Source organism: Rana temporaria, chromosome 1 (assembly GCF_905171775.1).
Source record: "Rana temporaria chromosome 1, aRanTem1.1, whole genome shotgun sequence".
Lineage (NCBI taxonomy): Eukaryota > Metazoa > Chordata > Amphibia > Anura > Ranidae > Rana > Rana temporaria.
In genome coordinates, this window is record NC_053489.1 from 200,440,086 (window position 1) to 200,457,432 (window position 17,347).

Here is a 17,347-nt window from a genome sequence, read left to right on the forward strand (position 1 = left end):
GTTCGGATCACGGATCGATGATAATCCGTTGCACCACTACTTGTGAAGCATTTTTATTTCACATATAAATGTTTAATTGAGGGTCTTTCAATGTCCTTTTGTTAGCAAAGCATGCTGGACCCATTCAATTTAAAATAAGAATGGAAGGCAAAACATTTGTATATAGATATTAAAAGATACACAATGCTTTTCTTTTTCTTTTTAAATAAGTGATTACATAATCTCTGTTCTCAGGTGCATAAGAGGGTTATAGAAAGGTGGAGGTGGAGAAAGAGCAGCACACTGATCTTCTCAGTGATGGTTGGGCAGGGATGTGTGTCAACAGAAGTCTGATTATTGGAGGACAGGCAGGCTGTTCTCACACAACAGCCAGAAAACGAACTATAGTACACTGGGATGGATGTGCTCTCTGCCTAATGTGGTCCATTTGAAATAGGAAGTCAGGGGGCCATGCAGAATCACTGAGTTTTGCACACAAAGGGAGCAAAACAAAGAGAACACGATACTTTTTAACACAAGCACATGGTAAAACAGACACATATCAGGAATATAAAAACATTAGTGTAGCATATTCTTTAATGGGGTGTCGATCTGCTGTACTTTTATATTAAAGTCAGCCCCCAGGTTAGGCAATCTAAAAAGTTTTTCTTATTTGGATAGTAGTATACTGTGACATTTTTAATTCCCTCATATTTTTATTGTGTAAAACTGTTTTGCTTCTGATGCCGCGTACACGCGATCAGTCCATCCGATGAGAACGGACCGATGGACCGTTTTCATCGGTTAACCGATGAAGCTGACTGATGGTCTGTCACGCCTACACACCATCGGTTAAAAAAACGATCGTGTCAGAACGTGGTGACGTAAAACACACGACATGCTGAAAAAAACGAAGTTCAATGCTTCCAAGCATGCGTCGACTTGATTCTGAGCATGTGTGGATTTTTAACCGATGGTTGTGCCCACTAACGATCGGTTTTGTTCTATCGGTTAGGAATCCATCGGTTAAATTTAAAACAAGTTGGCTTTTTTTTTTAACCGATGGCGCCCACACACGATCGGTTTTGACCGATGAAAATGGTCCATCAGATCATTCTCATCGTTTTAACCGATCGTGTGTACGCGGCATTACAGTTCATGTGTGATGAATACACACACACACACACATAATATTTGCCTTTACTGGATGTTAATTGTTGCGTCTTTTTTACAGCCAGAACCGGCTGCTTCTCAGAGACACTCCACTCCAAAACACATGGAAAGATCACTGGACCATGATGCATTTTTTAATCCCAGGAATTTCCAAACCTTACCTGGACTTTCCTCTGAAAACCAACGGAGAAGAAAACCAAGAAAACTGCCATAAACTTTTTATAATGTTGCACAGGGTTGGTAATGTCCACTGTCCATTGCTGATAGTTATGTAGTCATTTATGACAATACTGCTATGTATGGAGTATTCATCATTTTAATATTCATAATTTCATAATATGGATCCTCTATTAATGGAGTTGATGACAAGGGTCATCCTACTAAATATTCTATATACAGTTACACCAGAAAGAGCATCAAGCACATGATCCATGGGTCTAACAATGGTTTATTGGTTCAGTAAATGAAGAACAACAAACAGCCAGCATGTTTTGGGGGCCTATAGAGCTCCCTCTTCCTCAGGGCTTAAAGCAGGGGTTCACCCTTAGAGGGCACTTTTTCCCCTTAGATTCCTGCTCGTTTTCTCTAGGGGAATCCGCTATTTGTTTTAAAATATGTGCAGTACTTACCCGTTTACGAGATGCATCCTCTCCGTCGCTTCCGGGTATGGGCTGCGGGAATGGGCGTTCCTTCTTGATTGACAGTCTTCCGAGAGGCTTCCGACGGTCGCATCCATCGCGTCACGATTTTCCGAAAGAAGCCGAACGTCGGTGCGCAGGCGCAGTATAGAGCCGCACCGACGTTCGGCTTCTTTCGGCTACGAGTGACGCGATGGATGCGACCGTCGGAAGCCTCTCGGAAGACTGTCAACCACAAGGAACGCCCGCTCCCGAAGACCCATACCCGGAAGCGACGGAAGAAGATGCAGCTCGAAAACGGGTAAGTACTGCTCATATTTTAATACAAATAGCCGATTCCCCTAGACCGAACGAGCAGGAATCTAAGGGGAGAATTTTTTTTTTTTAATACATGGGTGAACTCCCGCTTTAAGTATAATGGAATGGTCAGCAGGCTCAGAGATGACACAGTTGCTAGTGTTTGATTGCTCACTGTGAGACGAGTCAGATATGACCAAGATCAGTGAATCGATGACTCAGCAAATCATGTTTTTTAATTAAACCAATAAATTATTGTTAAATCATTTGTTTGGCACTCTTAGTGGTGCAACTGCACTAGATACCCAGTCAGTTAATGGTTGCCCGCTAAAAAATATTTAGGGGCACTATATCTTAGGAAAGATTTTAAGTTATTCATAATATTCATACTATTTTGTGATTAAAGGTGGTTCCTTGATTGTGTTTTCTTATTTTTTTTAGACTGTTAGACCTTTTGTTTTAAGAAGGTCAAAGAAAGACGTTGAAAAGCAGCTGCCAAAAAAATATGAGCATGTCCTAAAGTGCCGTCTCTCCAACCGCCAGAGAGCCTTATATGAGGATGTTATTCTTCAACCAGGGTATGCCTGTTATCCATACCACACTGGTGGCAAATTTATTTAAATTTCATGTTCATGTGTAACAGCTTGTCAACAGTGTGTCAAAAGAGCAAGAAAAAGTGTATATAGACAAGAGATCATTATATATATATATATATATATATATATATATATATATATATATATATATATATATATATATATATATTGTTGTGGGACTTTTTGGTGAATTATAGATTAATCCATTGATTCGCCATTTTGAAAAAGTAAATATTTACAGATAATGTTCTGGCTACCTGGATATAAAACTAAATCATTTAAAATCTAGGTGCTGGGGAAGAATGACTAATGTATCTAGATAATAAAATCTCCATGTGAGCCCTAGTTGGAAAATTATTAGTGAATCAATCATTTGCTACTTTCAAATTTACTCCTTACTGTATGTGTGTGTGTGTGTGTCTGTGTGTGTGTGTAATGTTAGTGTATATCTATGGTATGATACCAATTAGTGACTTTAAAACAGCTTTACAGGGAACCAGTCAAGATCTTGGCATTTGCAAGACTATAAGCCCTTCCTTTTATAACCATGCAGCGTTACTTCCCATTGAAGGGCTCTAATATTCACTATTCTTTCCCTGTTGGAGCAAAAATATCAGCTTAGTCTCAAACTGTAGCTACTCACTGACTGACCATTTTTCTGCCTTGGCTCAGGGCTAATAGTTGACACTCTCTCCAGACTTCTAGATGACAGTACATTAGTTAGTTAAGGTCCATCTAAAGCCTCTATTTTTTTCCTGCCAGTGATAAACATGCATTTAATGCAAGTTGGCATGTTAAATGTATTTAGAGAATTCTAGTTGATCTTTTTCTAATAGCAGGTTTTTCCTGCACCCTGCTAGGTGTCAGGGACCATGAATCAGACTGAGACAGAAAATGCAGTAAAAAATCACACCTTTAATGTAAAAGTAATAATAGTACAGATTAGGAATTCTTTCAAACTTAAGCCAGGGTTCGGAAGCCAAAATGGGTAATCAGACAAGCTGGTAATCAGGAAGCCAGGGAATAGCATAGTCAGAAGCCAAAGATCAGTATCAGGATCAGGAACCAGAAGAGACGTCAGCCGGGCAGTCTTTAACAGGAACTCAGCAGAGACACTCAGGATATGTTGACCAAGGCGAAAGCATAAAAGGAATGAACAAGGCAGTTTAAATAGCCGGAAGGAGCTGGCTGTAGGCTGGACTGGGGAGGACTGGGGAGGCAGGTAATGGTAACCAGGTGAGTCAATGTGTAAACAATGAGCTGAGCAACCTTGAGCACTGAGAAGAGAGCTGCTAAAAGCCCAGCCATGAGACTAGGCAGCACTGCAAAAGGTGGGAAGGACTAAGCAGGGCTTTTAAATTACTTCATTAGTCTTCTGCAGACAGGACAATGTTCTGTCAATCTAAAGAGATGTAGATGGAGCTAAGCATGGCTATCTATATGGCCAACCTCTAAGCAGAAACAGCTTTTGTGACTTCTACTGGGAGGATCAACAGGTATTTACAGAACTTTGTCTTACTGGTATGGGCATCTTACATAACATATGTGATTTTGTAGTTATAGTTCATCTTTAACCATTTGAGTCTCAAATACGGTTTTAGGCCTCATGCACATGGACACTTTCGGCATCTGATATAATTTGCAGGGATATTTGTGCACCTGGGAGACTTAAACATTTCACTCAGGGATTTACGCATATGTGTGTTTTTGCAGAATTTAGCTGTGACACAATTTTCAAGGATACCGCACACTGCTACTTAGAAGAACTTGTAGCAAATCAGTGTAAACACATTGCTTCTGCATAGTGATGTCATGGTATTTCTTCTTAGTATGAGGCTGTGAAAGAGATGTTTCCGCTTTGTTCATTGTCCCTCTGCAGCAATAGATAACTGCTTTATAAGGACGGGCTCAGGCATGTTCGCTGCTCCACATGCCCAAGCCCGCCAGGAAGTTACACTGCGCAGTGCTAATCACAGGCAGTGAGACATTTCCCAATCTGTGCAGCCGCAGATCTGGAAATGCCTCACTACCTGCGATTAGTGCTGTGCAGTTTAAGCTTCCTGGCGGGCTCAGGCATGTGGAGATGCGAACACACCTGAGCCCATCCTTACTGCTTTAGTTATCTGTTGCTGGCTCATTTTAGCCAGTGGAAGGTCACTATTATAAGTGATCTGTTGCTACACAGCTGTAAAGAGGGATCAGGGTGTCACCATAAAAACAAAAAATAGGAGAAAAATATGTACAAGAAATCATATTTTCTTTCTCGTACATCACGGGACACAGAGCGGCATATTCATTACTATGTGGGTTATATGGAGTACCTTCAGGTGATGGACACTGGCAATCTCAAACAGGAAGTGCCCCTCCCTATATAACCCCCTCCCATAGGAGGAGTACCTCAGTTTTTTCGCCAGTGTCTTAGGTGTTGGTCATGGAATAGCTTGTCTCTACATCCTTGGGATCAAGGCAGGCTAACCGGATCTGTCCAAGGTGCCTCAGAGCCAAAGTGGACAGTACCCGGGCCCCTAGCTAGGGGGTTTTGCCCATAATGCTTCTCTTTCAGAGAGCTGGATCCTGGGCCCAGGACTTAGAACCCTTTGGGGTGCCTAAAGTCCCTGTTTGCCAGGATGCTATATGGGTCCAGGACAGTGGGTTCCTTCAAAGGACCCCAGGGCCTGAAGGTCTAGACGCCACCCACGGAGATGGGGGAAGATTGGACCACTTGCTGTGCAAGGTCCTGCGGCATGGAGCAGGTAAGAAAGGGGGGGTCTGCGGAACTTGGTTCGGCAGCAGGCTCTCCAGGGGGGATCTTTTGGGGGAGTTTGCCTGAGTATGCTCTTGCATTGGCAGTCTGGGGCCACTATGTCTGTGTAAGACAGGATGGTCTGTGTTTTTACTCCCCATATGTGTGATCTCCCTGGTCTATGTGTTGCAGGTTCTATCTGGCTGGGCGCTAGGTGGGGTATTAGGGTGTGCCTACTCTTTACCCTGAACTAGGGAGGTGTCTGCGCCTACCTGAAGGTTCTTACCTGGCCGGGTGCTGTGCGGATGTTTCCTCTGTGTCTTGTCTTCTCTCCTGCATCCTGCAGCATGCTGCTTCCACCATGGCCCCCCCCGTGACACGGGCACGCGCGCGGGCGCGTGCACAGCGATTTATAAAAAAAAAAAAGACGAAATTCGCGCCGTTTTTAAGGGGGGGGCGGGACGTTGGATCTCATAAGAGGAAGGGGCGGCCCTTCCTCTGTGCTGTATTGGCTCAGTTCATTCTGAGCTCAGGAGAGGAGGACACAGAGCGGCAGCAGTGCAAGCCTGATGCACAGTGGCACCCGGTGGCGCAAGGGAGTATTGCAGTTCTGACAAACAGAACTAGCTTTTCAATCTAGCCTAAACATTTCCTTACAGCAGGTGGATTCTTGCAATTTCTCTTGTGGGGAGACAATGTGATTCCGTAGAAAAAGGGAAAAAGGGACTCAGGATCCAAAAAATCCTAAAAAATTAAAAAAAAAAAAAAAAAAATATATATGCATAATTGAAAAAAAAAATAAAAAAAATATTGAACACATATTGGTCTCCCCATTGGGTTTTTTGGGCATTAGTTGTTACTACTGTCCCCTTAAAACCACATAGTTTTTCTCCTACCTACATCAGTCAGTTGTTGGAAGTAGGGGTGCCTCGGTATTGTACCATGGCTTCCAAAGCATCAGGATCAGGGGAAATGGCAAGAGGTGCCAGAGGACAAAGGGGTTCCCCCTCAGATTCTGAAGGTTCGAGTCGGGATATGCCTGTACTCTCCCCACAAATTATTCCAGTAGTGGGTGCCTTGGTTGAGCCATTAGGGGGATCTGGTGTTGAGGCTAGTTCAGATCCACCCAACCCTGTGTTTGTCACAGAGGAAATGCTAGCCCTTTCCTTAGGGGGACTAGAGAAGAGATTGGCAACTATGATAGTCAATTCCATGTCGGGCAAGAAGCGGACTAGGTCTCCGTCACCTAGGGGTGTACCCCCAGATGCTGAGGTTCTCTCCCTCGGAGAATTAGAAGCTCAGGAAAATCATTCCCAGGACCATGAGGGTTCAGGGGATGAGGAGTCTACTTATGAGGAGCCAGTCTCGGCCTCCCATGCAGAGAGCTTGTGGATTCAGTCATTGACAGACATGGTCCGCCTGGCATTTAAGTTGCCCTTACCGGAGCCTCAGGCTTCGGCGGTATCATCCTTAGGTTCATTGAAAGCGCCTTTGAGCAACGCTGTTTTTCCGGTCCATCCTCTTTTAGAGGAACTGATTTTTCAGGATTGGATACGACCAGATAGGATCTTTTTACCACCTAAAAGATTTTCCACCATCTATCCTATGGAAGAAAAATTTTCCAAGAGGTGGGCTCTCCCAGCTGTGGATGCCGCCATCTCTTGTGTAAACAAATCTTTAACTTGCCCGGTGGAAAACATACAGATGTTTAAAGAACCGGTGGATAAGCGTTTTGAGACACTTTTAAAGGCATCCTTTGCTACGGCAGGTGCAGTAATACAGCCAGCAGTGGCTGCTATTGGGGTTTGTCAAGCGTTAACAGACCAGACAAAACCGATGCTTAAAGACATTCCTGCCCAACAGGCAGAAGAGTTATCGGATATTCCTAGAGCCCTGTGCTTTGCGGTGGATGCTATAAAGGACTCCATTCAGCAGGCGTCTCGTTTGTCACTATTTTTAGTACACATGAGAAGGCTCTTATGGTTGAAGAACTGGGCGGCTGAGCCCCCATGCAAAAAGCTTCTGGCAGGTTTTCCCTTCCATGGAGGTCGACTCTTCGGAGAGGATCTATATAAATATATTCAGACTATATCGAGTGGCAAAAGTACCCTTTTACCGGTCAAAAAGAAGTTTCGGGGACCTGCGTTTAAAAGGCAGCTCTCCCCTGTTCCGGGGCCCTCCAATTCCAGGCAGTATCGACGGCCTCTTGCGAGATCAAACTTTGACAATAAGTCGCAGGGACAGGCCTCTGGGGGCAAGAAGCAGTGGTATCGTAAGCCAGCAAAGCCAGCCCCTAAGTCTGCCTTATGAAGGGGCGCCCCCACCCACAAAGGTGGGGGGAAGGCTTCGTCTTTTTGCGGAGGCTTGGGAAGCCGATATCCCCGACAGATGGGTCCGGTCTTCCGTGGCCACAGGCTACAGATTAGAGTTTCTAAAGTTTCCTCCACCTCATTATCAGGAGTCAAGGGTACCGAGCGATCCAACAAAAGAGGCCTCTTTACTGGCGGCGTTGGATCATCTGCTTTGCCAGGGCGTGATAGTAGAAGTACCAGCCCAAGAGCAAGGGCTAGGGTTCTACTCCAATCTGTTTACCGTTCCAAAGCCCAATGGCGATGTCAGGCCAATTTTGGACCTAAAGGGTTTAAACGTTTACCTAAGGGTTCGTTCTTTCCGGATGGAATCTGTTCGGTCAGCAGCCGCCGCACTCCAGAAGGACGACTTTCTGGCGTCCATAGACATAAAGGATGCTTACCTTCATGTGCCAATTTTTCAGCCACATCAAAGATTTCTCCGCTTTACAGTGGCCCAGCGTCATTTCCAATTTGTGGCACTCCCTTTCGGGCTGGCTACGGCCCCCTGGGTATTCACAAAGGTCCTAGCTCCGATCCTAGCCAACCTAAGGGTCCAAGGGGTCACGGTCCTAGCCTACCTGGACGACCTCCTAGTCATAGATCACTCGTCCCCTTGCCTGGAACGAGCAGTGGCCCTCACGGTTCAGTACCTCGAGAGGTTCGGTTGGATCCTAAACCGAGAAAAATCAGCATTCCAACCCACAAGACGGTTGGAATACCTCGGCATGACGTTAGACACAGAACAGCAAAGAGTGTTCCTACCTCTAGTAAAGGTCGAGGCCATCAAAGACTTGATCCATCTGGTTCTAAGCAAAAAAGAACCAACTATTCGCCTATGTATGCGACTACTAGGCAAGCTAGTGGCCACGTTCAAGGTGGTACCTTACGCTCAAAGCCACACTCGCATCCTACAGGCAGCCATTCTGTCAGCATGGAGCAAGAGGCCACAGGCCTTGGAATTTCCTTTGCCACTCTCATCAAGAGTCCGGCAAAGTCTGTGCTGGTGGTTAAATCCTCAGAATCTACTGAAGGGAAAATCTTTCAGCCCCGTGGCCTGGAAGATAGTGACCACAGATGCCAGCCTGAGGGGCTGGGGAGCGATCTTGGATGGTTGCACTCACCAAGGTACTTGGGCACAGGCGGAGAGGCAGTTACCCATCAATATCTTGGAGCTCAGAGCTGCTCGGCTAGCCCTCGAGGCTTGGACAGCCAAATTGCAGGGGTTCCCGGTGAGGATACAATCGGACAATGCCACAGCTGTGGCATATATAAACCACCAAGGGGGAACCAAGAGTCAGGCAGCTCAGAGAGAGGTGAGCTTGATTTTCCAGTGGGCAGAAGCTCATGTGCCCTGCATATCGGCAATATTCATTCCCGGGGTGGACAACCTGCAGGCAGACTTCTGTCGCCAGGGGAATGGTCTCTGCATCCGCAAATTTTTCAGATAATCTGCCAGAGGTGGGGAATGCCGGACGTGGATATCATGGCATCGAGATTCAACAAGAAGCTAGACAGGTTCATGTCCCGGACACGGGACCCTATGGCCTGCGGAGCCGATGCGTTGGTTTGCCCTTGGCATCAGTTCAAACTTCTTTATGCCTTTCCCCCGCTACAGTTGCTACCCCGCCTGTTACGCAGGATCAGGGTGGAGCACAAACCAGTCATCCTGGTAGCTCCAGCATGGCCCAGAAGGGCATGGTACTCACTAATCCTAAAGATGTCAGTGGGAGATCCTTGGACGCTTCCTCTACGGCCAGACCTACTCTCGCAAGGCCCGATCCTCCACCCTGCATTACGGCATCTAAATTTGACGGCCTGGCAGCTGAATCCCTGATTCTCAGGGGTAGAGGGCTGTCTAAGCAGGTAATCTCTACCCTGATCAGGGCTAGAAAGCCGGTTTCCAGGGTGATTTATTACAGGGTCTGGAAGGCCTACGTAGGCTGGTGTGAGTCCAAGAAATGGCTTTCCCGCAAGTATACCATTGATCGAGTGTTAAGTTTTCTCCAGCTAGGAGTGGATAAAGGCCTGGCATTAAGCACAATCAAAGGACAGATTTCTGCTTTGTCAGTGTGGTTTCAGAGGCCGCTGGCCACCCACTCGCTGGTTAAGACCTTCATTCAGGGGGTCTTACGTATTAATCCTCCGGTGAAGTCGCCACTTTGTCCGTGGGACTTGAATCTTGTTCTGTCAACTCTACAGAAACAACCTTTTGAGCCGTTGGCTGAAGTTCCTTTGGTGTTACTAACAAGGAAGTTGGTATTTCTGGTCGCCATAGTTTCCGCCAGAAGAGTGTCAGAATTGGCAGCCTTATCTTGTAAGGAGCCATATCTTATTCTGCATAAGGACAGGGTGGTTCTCCGTCCTCATCCTTCCTTTTTACCAAAGGTTATATCCAGTTTTCACCTGAATCAGGACTTGGTATTACCATCCTTTTTTCCGAAGCCCACTTCCAGAAAGGAAGGGTTGCTGCATACCTTGGATATTGTCAGGGCCATGAAGGCCTATCTTAAAGCTACAGAGAAGATTCGGAAAACAGATGTGTTGTTCATTCTACCGGATGGGCCCAAGAAAGGGCAGGCAGCTGCAAGATCCACCATCTCGAGGTGGATTAAACAGTTAATTACTCAGGCCTACGGATTGAAGAGGTTGCCTCCTCCTTTGTCAGTAAAGGCTCATTCTACCAGGGCCATGGGCGCCTCCTGGGCAGCACACCATCAGATCTCTATGGCTCAAGTATGCAAGGCGGCAACCTGGTCTTCAGTCCACACGTTTACAAAATTTTACCAGGTGGACGTAAGAAGGAATGCAGATACAGCCTTTGGGCAGGCAGTGCTGCGGGCTGCGATTTAAGACCCTCAGAATCGGGGGCACCCTTGAGTTAAAATTTAAATTTAAGTTTAATTTTTCTCCACTAAGTTGGATTTATTATTATTTGAGAGTATCTCTGAATTAAATCCTTGTGTCTTGGGAAGATTTCTCCCTCCCCTCAGTAAAGCATTGCTTTGGGACATCCCACATAGTAATGAATATGCCGCTCTGTGTCCCGTGATGTACGAGAAAGAAAAAGGGATTTTTAATACAGCTTACCTGTAAAATCCTTTTCTTGGAGTACATCACGGGACACAGAGCTCCCACCCCTCTTATGGGAAACATTTTGGGAGGCATACTGCTTGCTACAAAACTGAGGTACTCCTCCTATGGGAGGGGGTTATATAGGGAGGGGCACTTCCTGTTTGAGATTGCCAGTGTCCATCACCTGAAGGTACTCCATATAACCCACATAGTAATGAATATGCCGCTCTGTGTCCCGTGATGTACTCCAAGAAAAGGATTTTACAGGTAAGCTGTATTAAAAATCCCTTTTTTTCCCAAATGTTTAACTTTTTATTCCCAATAAAAACCAAGGAGATACAAATATCTGTATCAAAATCTGCCAACTCTTCTGGACTGGACAGACTTTTTCAACCCAACTAACTATGCAACTATGTAACTCCTTTCCTCCAGACAGCAGAATTTTGTCCGAAAAAACACTTAACGCTTGTAAATTCGTGTAACACATTTAGACGCATCAAGTGCCTGGACGTTAATTCATTTTATTGGCCAGAATAATAAATTATTCTGGCCATTAAAATGACTGAATTCTCAAGTGCCAAATGTGCCTACTGCTTAATCGATTTTAGGCGCATCAAGTGTGTTTTCTGCCAAAACTCTGCTGCTGTTGGACACGCTGGCTGTGTTTTTTTTTTTGTCTCCAAATGCCCCTGCCTCTAAACGCTAAATGCCTATGTATGCATGGATACAGAGGGAAAGTTACTAAAACTAGTGCACTCAAAATCTGGTGCAGCTGTGCAAGGTAGCCAATCAGCTTCTAACTTCCGCTTTATTTACATAAGCTAACACTAAAACCTGGAAGCTGATTTGTTTCTATGCAGAGTTGCACCAGGTTTTGCACGCTTCAGTTTTAATAAATCTCCCCCATAGGCTAACATGCAGGGATATTTAGCGGCAGAAAAAAAAGCCCCTAGGAGCAGCAGAAAAAACATCCAGTGTACATGAGGCCTAATATGTTAGTAGACTACAAACACTTAAAGGTATAATGTGTTAAACCAAGACTTTGCCAAAAAAAAATAAAAAAAAAACACCCTTGCACTCAAGGGGATTTGGGGAGAAAAGGCCCAAGACTTATGTGGTTAAGAAACCCTTTAGCTTGGGGGCACATGCGCGGTGCCTGACTGAGTGGTCATGCAAGCTTAGAGCTCTGCTCCAGTGGGAACCACACTGGAGATTTTCACGCAGCAGCAGCTCCCAAAACGACACCTGCGGACTCCTCCAGCTACATAGAGACCTTCGCTCCTGCAGCCATGGTCTTGGGGGGTTCCAGAACCAAATACAATCTGGGGAACATCAAAGACGCTCTGTCCTGTCCATCTCCCAAGATGGCTCCGGCTGTTCCCTCACAGCCCAGCACACCACGCTCTGCAAAAGCACAGCTCCAGCTACACATCCTAAAGCCACAGGACAATGCCGGTGAGTCTGATTCCGATGCAGGCAGCTCCCAATCAGTCATTTAGTCCAGTATGTTCAAACAGTTTGAATGGATGCTGCAGAAAGCTCTCAAGCAGACATCAGACCATATTACTGACAAGCTGACACATGAGATGAGAGAATTGCAGAGCTAGGAGGCAGAGTGGATGAGCTAGAGAATCACACACAGATTTACACTTCTGAATATGAGAACCTCAAGGAGGCAAATATGATTCTACAGTCCCGTCTAGAAGACCAGGAAAATAGAGACCGCAGGTTCCATAACCCTGCATCGTCCAACGGGGATTCGATGGCCTAATTTCACCTTGTGTTTCTGATTTAAGTCCAACATCTTCTTTTGCGGTCCACACAAGCTGATGAAACTCTCCCTGGCGACAGCCCTACAGGACCTTTTCCTTAAACTTTGACTTCAACCAGGAGCCATCTTTTGGAATCCACCCAGCCTGAGTTCCGCTAGGCCTGTCCCCCCTGTCTAATTCAGTTTTCATTGCTGTGTCACCCCAGCTCATCAGGTAGTCCTGGGCATATTTTCCGGTGTTCTTGTTTTTGGGAATAACCGCAGCGGCTTCATGAGACCTCAGGTTATGTCTAGTTTGTTGGTTTAGACACCATTAACCTTACACCCTGTTCTTCATCCACATCTGCCTCAGGTACCCCTCTTTCCTCTACTACCATGTGAGCATGGTGGTCTAAGCAGTGTTCTAACCCTAATTTTAGTTTTTTTTTACAGGTATGCTGATCAACGATTGAACTGGGCTGTTTTACATTGTTATTACTGCCATACTGCTTATATGCTCATGGTCAACTATTGTTTGTACCTTTTTTTTTTTTTCTCTCTACGTTGTTGTTCCCTGCTTTGTAACTTCTTGCTCCCCCATTTACTGCCCTCGGACTCCTGCCCCTAGTATGCAGGTACCTGGCGGTAGTCACAGACAGAGCCTCCATGGGACTGCTTGATACTCCCCTGAGACGCTCCCATACCCTGTCATTATGCTGTTATACGATACTGTTTATTGCACCTAAAAGGGTCTAATTTGTTATGCTCCTTCCCATTCTGTCCTTTTCTACCCTCTTCTCTTTCTCCACACGGTGGCTGCCGCCCTCTCCTCAGGAAATGTCCTCTTCATATTCAGTCCGACCTTGGAATTACTATGGCCCCCATAAACATCCTCTCCTTGAAGGATTCAATGTGCCTCATAAAAGCACCAAGGCACTACGTTCTTTTGCAGCCACTAAGGCCCATTTTATCTGCCTACAGGAAACTCACTTGATACAGCCTGCCCTAAATTCCTTAGTAGCTCATATCCACAATTCTATACTGCTTCAGCCACAACCAAGCAGAGAGAGACCCTTATCGATTTCCACCGCTCCATGCCATTTACCCTTTCTTCACAAGTTAATGATCCTAAGGGCAGGTACCTCATACTCACTGGCCATATTTCAGAAACTACGATCACAATTGTGTCGTATTATGCTCCCAATAAGCGCCCGACACCCTTTCTTTCACATCTTTTTCAAGTTAGTAGACAAGCACAAATTTGGTACAGTAGTTCTATGCAGGGATTCCAATTTGACTATTCTTCCATTCCTTAAAAACCACCAGCCCCATCATATAGCCCTAGCAAATTGATTTTCCAACACTATCCACACACAACCTAGTAGACACATGGCGAGAACGTAATCCTGTAAGTATACGCTTTACTCTCTTCCACACAAATTTTACTTGTGCATTGACCACACATTTCTTCCAACTAGCAGGATCCCGGAGATCATCTCTTCTGTCATCACCCCTGTTTGTGGACTGACCACTGCGCAGTATGCACCACCATAGCCTCCCCATTCCCCAAAACACAAGAGACATCCTGGAGTATCAATAACACTACTCTTTCCCATTCCTCTCACTGTCTAGATATCAAAGTTGCTCTTAAAGACTACCTATCTATTAACAATAGGGATGATATCTCTGCTCTGACACTTTCGGAAGCTCACAAAGCTGTCATTCGTGGCAGATTAATCCAACAGGAAGCATCCCCTAAGCGGGACTTCAAAATCCATCAACCAGAAGCCAACTTTAACACATGCCATGCAGCATTTCATTCCACCCCCAATGCTTAAACCAATGCACGTCTTGATAGAACCGACTTGACTTTGACCTATTTCTTACTGACTCTGCCGATAAGCTTATCCGCAGATGCCAACATGTATCCTACATTAGGGAGAAGATAGTCACTGCTCCAATTAGGTATGTGGATGAATCCGTATCCTCTCAGAGAAACCCAGGTGCCGGCAATGCACGAAGCAATTGTAGAAAGAAATGTTTGGACAGCCGCACTCTGGAAAAACCTTCTTGGTTGCCTTTTATTGATAAAAGTTTTCAAACACCACACATCACAGCAAAGACAGGGGCATACAGCTGATGTTTCGCACTACAATCAGTGCTCACTCATAGCTCATAGCTATGAGTAATCACTGATTGTAGTGCGAAACGTCAGCTGTATGCCCCTGTCTTTGCTGTGATGTGTGGTGTTTGAAAACTTTTATCAATAAAAGGCAACCGAGAATGTTTTTTCAGAGTGCGGCTGTCCAAACATTTCTTTCTACAATATCCTACATTAGGTCCAACAAACCTGACACAGCTATGGCATGCACGTTGCGAGCGATTCATTACCCCAAGACGTCTATACGCCTAAAAATGACTCGTAAAGCCTACACTAGCAACCCAACTAAAATACTTGAGCTATTCCATTCCAACCTTGTCAGACTTTACTCCTCTACACAGGACTTCAACTCTGCGAATGCCAATGCTCTCTTCTCCCGTATTACCCTTCCAACCCTTAATCAGGAACAACTGGATCTAATTGAGCGCCCTATTACAGACTTGGAGGTCACAGCAGCCATTAAGGCGTTGAAACCTAACAAAAGACCAGGACCTGATGGGTTTTCGGCATCTTATTATAAAAATTGGCACCCATTTTGACACCTTTGTTGACTAAAGCCTTCAATTCTCTGCTAGTCGGGCACTCTTTTAGAACTGAAACACTTACCACCATAATTTCTATGATACCCAAACCTAAATCAGATCTCTCCTCATGGACTATCTATTGTCCCATCTCTCTCCTCAGCTCGGACATCAAGTTGTTAGCCAAAATTTTTGCGACCCACGTGCCTCTTGTGCCACACTTGCATTTTTGGACTAGTTCAGAATTGCAACTTGTTTGTGCTCCCTCCCGCCCACAGTTTGTTCCCAGTAGGGGTGAACGGGCATAATCGACTTTTCTTATGGACTATCGAAGTCCCACTGTTCTAGTCTTTTTGAGATCCAACTGTATCAATTCATTGATGGTTTTGTTCAAGTTCAACCATTTGTAAATTATCTTTCTTTTATTAACCACTTAAGACCCGGACCTTTAGGCAGCTAAATGACCTGGCCAGTTTTTGCGATTCGGCACTGCGTCGCTTTAACTTGACAATTGCGCGGTCGTGCGATGTGGCTCCCAAACAAAATTGGCGTCCTTTTTTCCCCACAGCTTTCTTTTGGTGGTATTTGATCACCTCTGCGGTTTTTATTTTTTGCGCTATAAACAAAAATAGAGCGACAATTTTAAAAAAATACAATATTTTTTACTTTTTGCTATAATAAATATCCCCCAAAAATATATATAACAAAATGTTTTTCCTCAGTTTAGGCCGATACGTATTCTTCTACCTATTTTTGGTAAACAAAATCGCAATAAGCGTTTATCGATTTGGTTTGCGCAAATTTTATAGCGTTTACAAAATAGGGGATAGTTTTATTGTATTTTTATTAATTATTTATTTTTTACTACTAATGGCGGCGATCAGTGATTTTTTTTTTGTGACTGCGACATTATGGCGGACACATCAGACAATTTTGACACATTTTTGGGACCATTGTAATTTTCACAGCAAAAAATGCATTAAAAATGCATTGTTTACTGTGAAAATGACAATTGCAGTTTGGGAGTTAACCACAAGGGGGGCGCTGAAGGGGTTAAGTGTGACCTCATCGCTGTTTCTAACTGTAGGGGGGTGTGGCCGTATGTGTGACGTCATTGATTGAAAAGGGAACACACAATCAATGACGCCGCCACAGTGAAGAACGGGGAAGCTGTGTTTACACACAGCTCTCCCCGTTCTTCAGCTCCGGGGACCGTTCGCGGGACTCCAGCGGCGATCGTGTCCGTGAGTCCCGAGCCCGTGGTCACGGAGCTTCGGACCAGGTCGCGTGCATGCGCCGGCGGCGCGCGCACGACCCCATGGCTGGGCTTAAAGGGCAACGTACAGGTACGTTGATGTGTCCAGCCGTGCCATTCTGCCATCGTATATCGGCGTGAAGGGGTCCTTAAGTGGTTAATGTTCATAATGTATCTATCCCATTTGAATGTTTGTATACATACTGTCATACTCCTGAAAATTTCAATAAAAACATTGAGAAGAAATCCTTTAGCTTCATATGTAATATGACAGTTTTTAAGTGTCCATTACCAGAACTGAGAATACGTTTGGACTGCCACTATAGGTGCCCTACATATCAATAGTAGAGATTTTGAATATTTACAAATTCTGATTTGTGACTTAATATTGACATCATATCAACCTTTCTGCAGTATGTACTGTCCTTTTTATATATTATTGTATCTATCTGTATTACTAATATATGTAGATGTATATTTCACTATATTTACGTTTCTGTTAGTGCAGTTTTTTATTGAATTAATGATTTCTTCCCTGAACAGAACCCAGGATTCCTTAAAAGGTGGCCATTTTGTCAGTGTTCTCCATGTTTTGATGCAGCTGCAAAGAATATGTAACCATCCAGATCTGGTGGATCCACGTCCTGGACATTCCTCGTATGCATGTGAAGCTCTGCAGTACAAAACTGCATCTTTAGTATTGCAAGCATTAGATTATGACCCATGGAAGGTAAGAAACACCTGCTCCTTAAGTAATATTTTTAGTGAACAAATACTATATTAAAAATTACTGGCAATCATGAGGGCAAAG

The 17,347-nt window shown here is 44.8% G+C and overlaps 1 protein-coding gene across 6 annotated transcripts in view; it reads left to right on the forward strand.

The window, feature by feature from the left end:
• Positions 1-17,347, forward strand: part of LOC120935641 (E1A-binding protein p400-like) — a 290,514-nt gene that overhangs the window by 169,611 nt on the left and 103,556 nt on the right. For all 6 annotated transcript variants that reach the window (XM_040347697.1, XM_040347694.1, XM_040347700.1 and 3 more), the window contains 3 exons: positions 1,214-1,388; positions 2,529-2,665; positions 17,080-17,266. In XM_040347697.1, the coding sequence (XP_040203631.1) occupies positions 1,214-1,388; positions 2,529-2,665; positions 17,080-17,266 (499 nt within the window). The remainder of the gene's footprint in view (positions 1-1,213; positions 1,389-2,528; positions 2,666-17,079; positions 17,267-17,347) is intronic.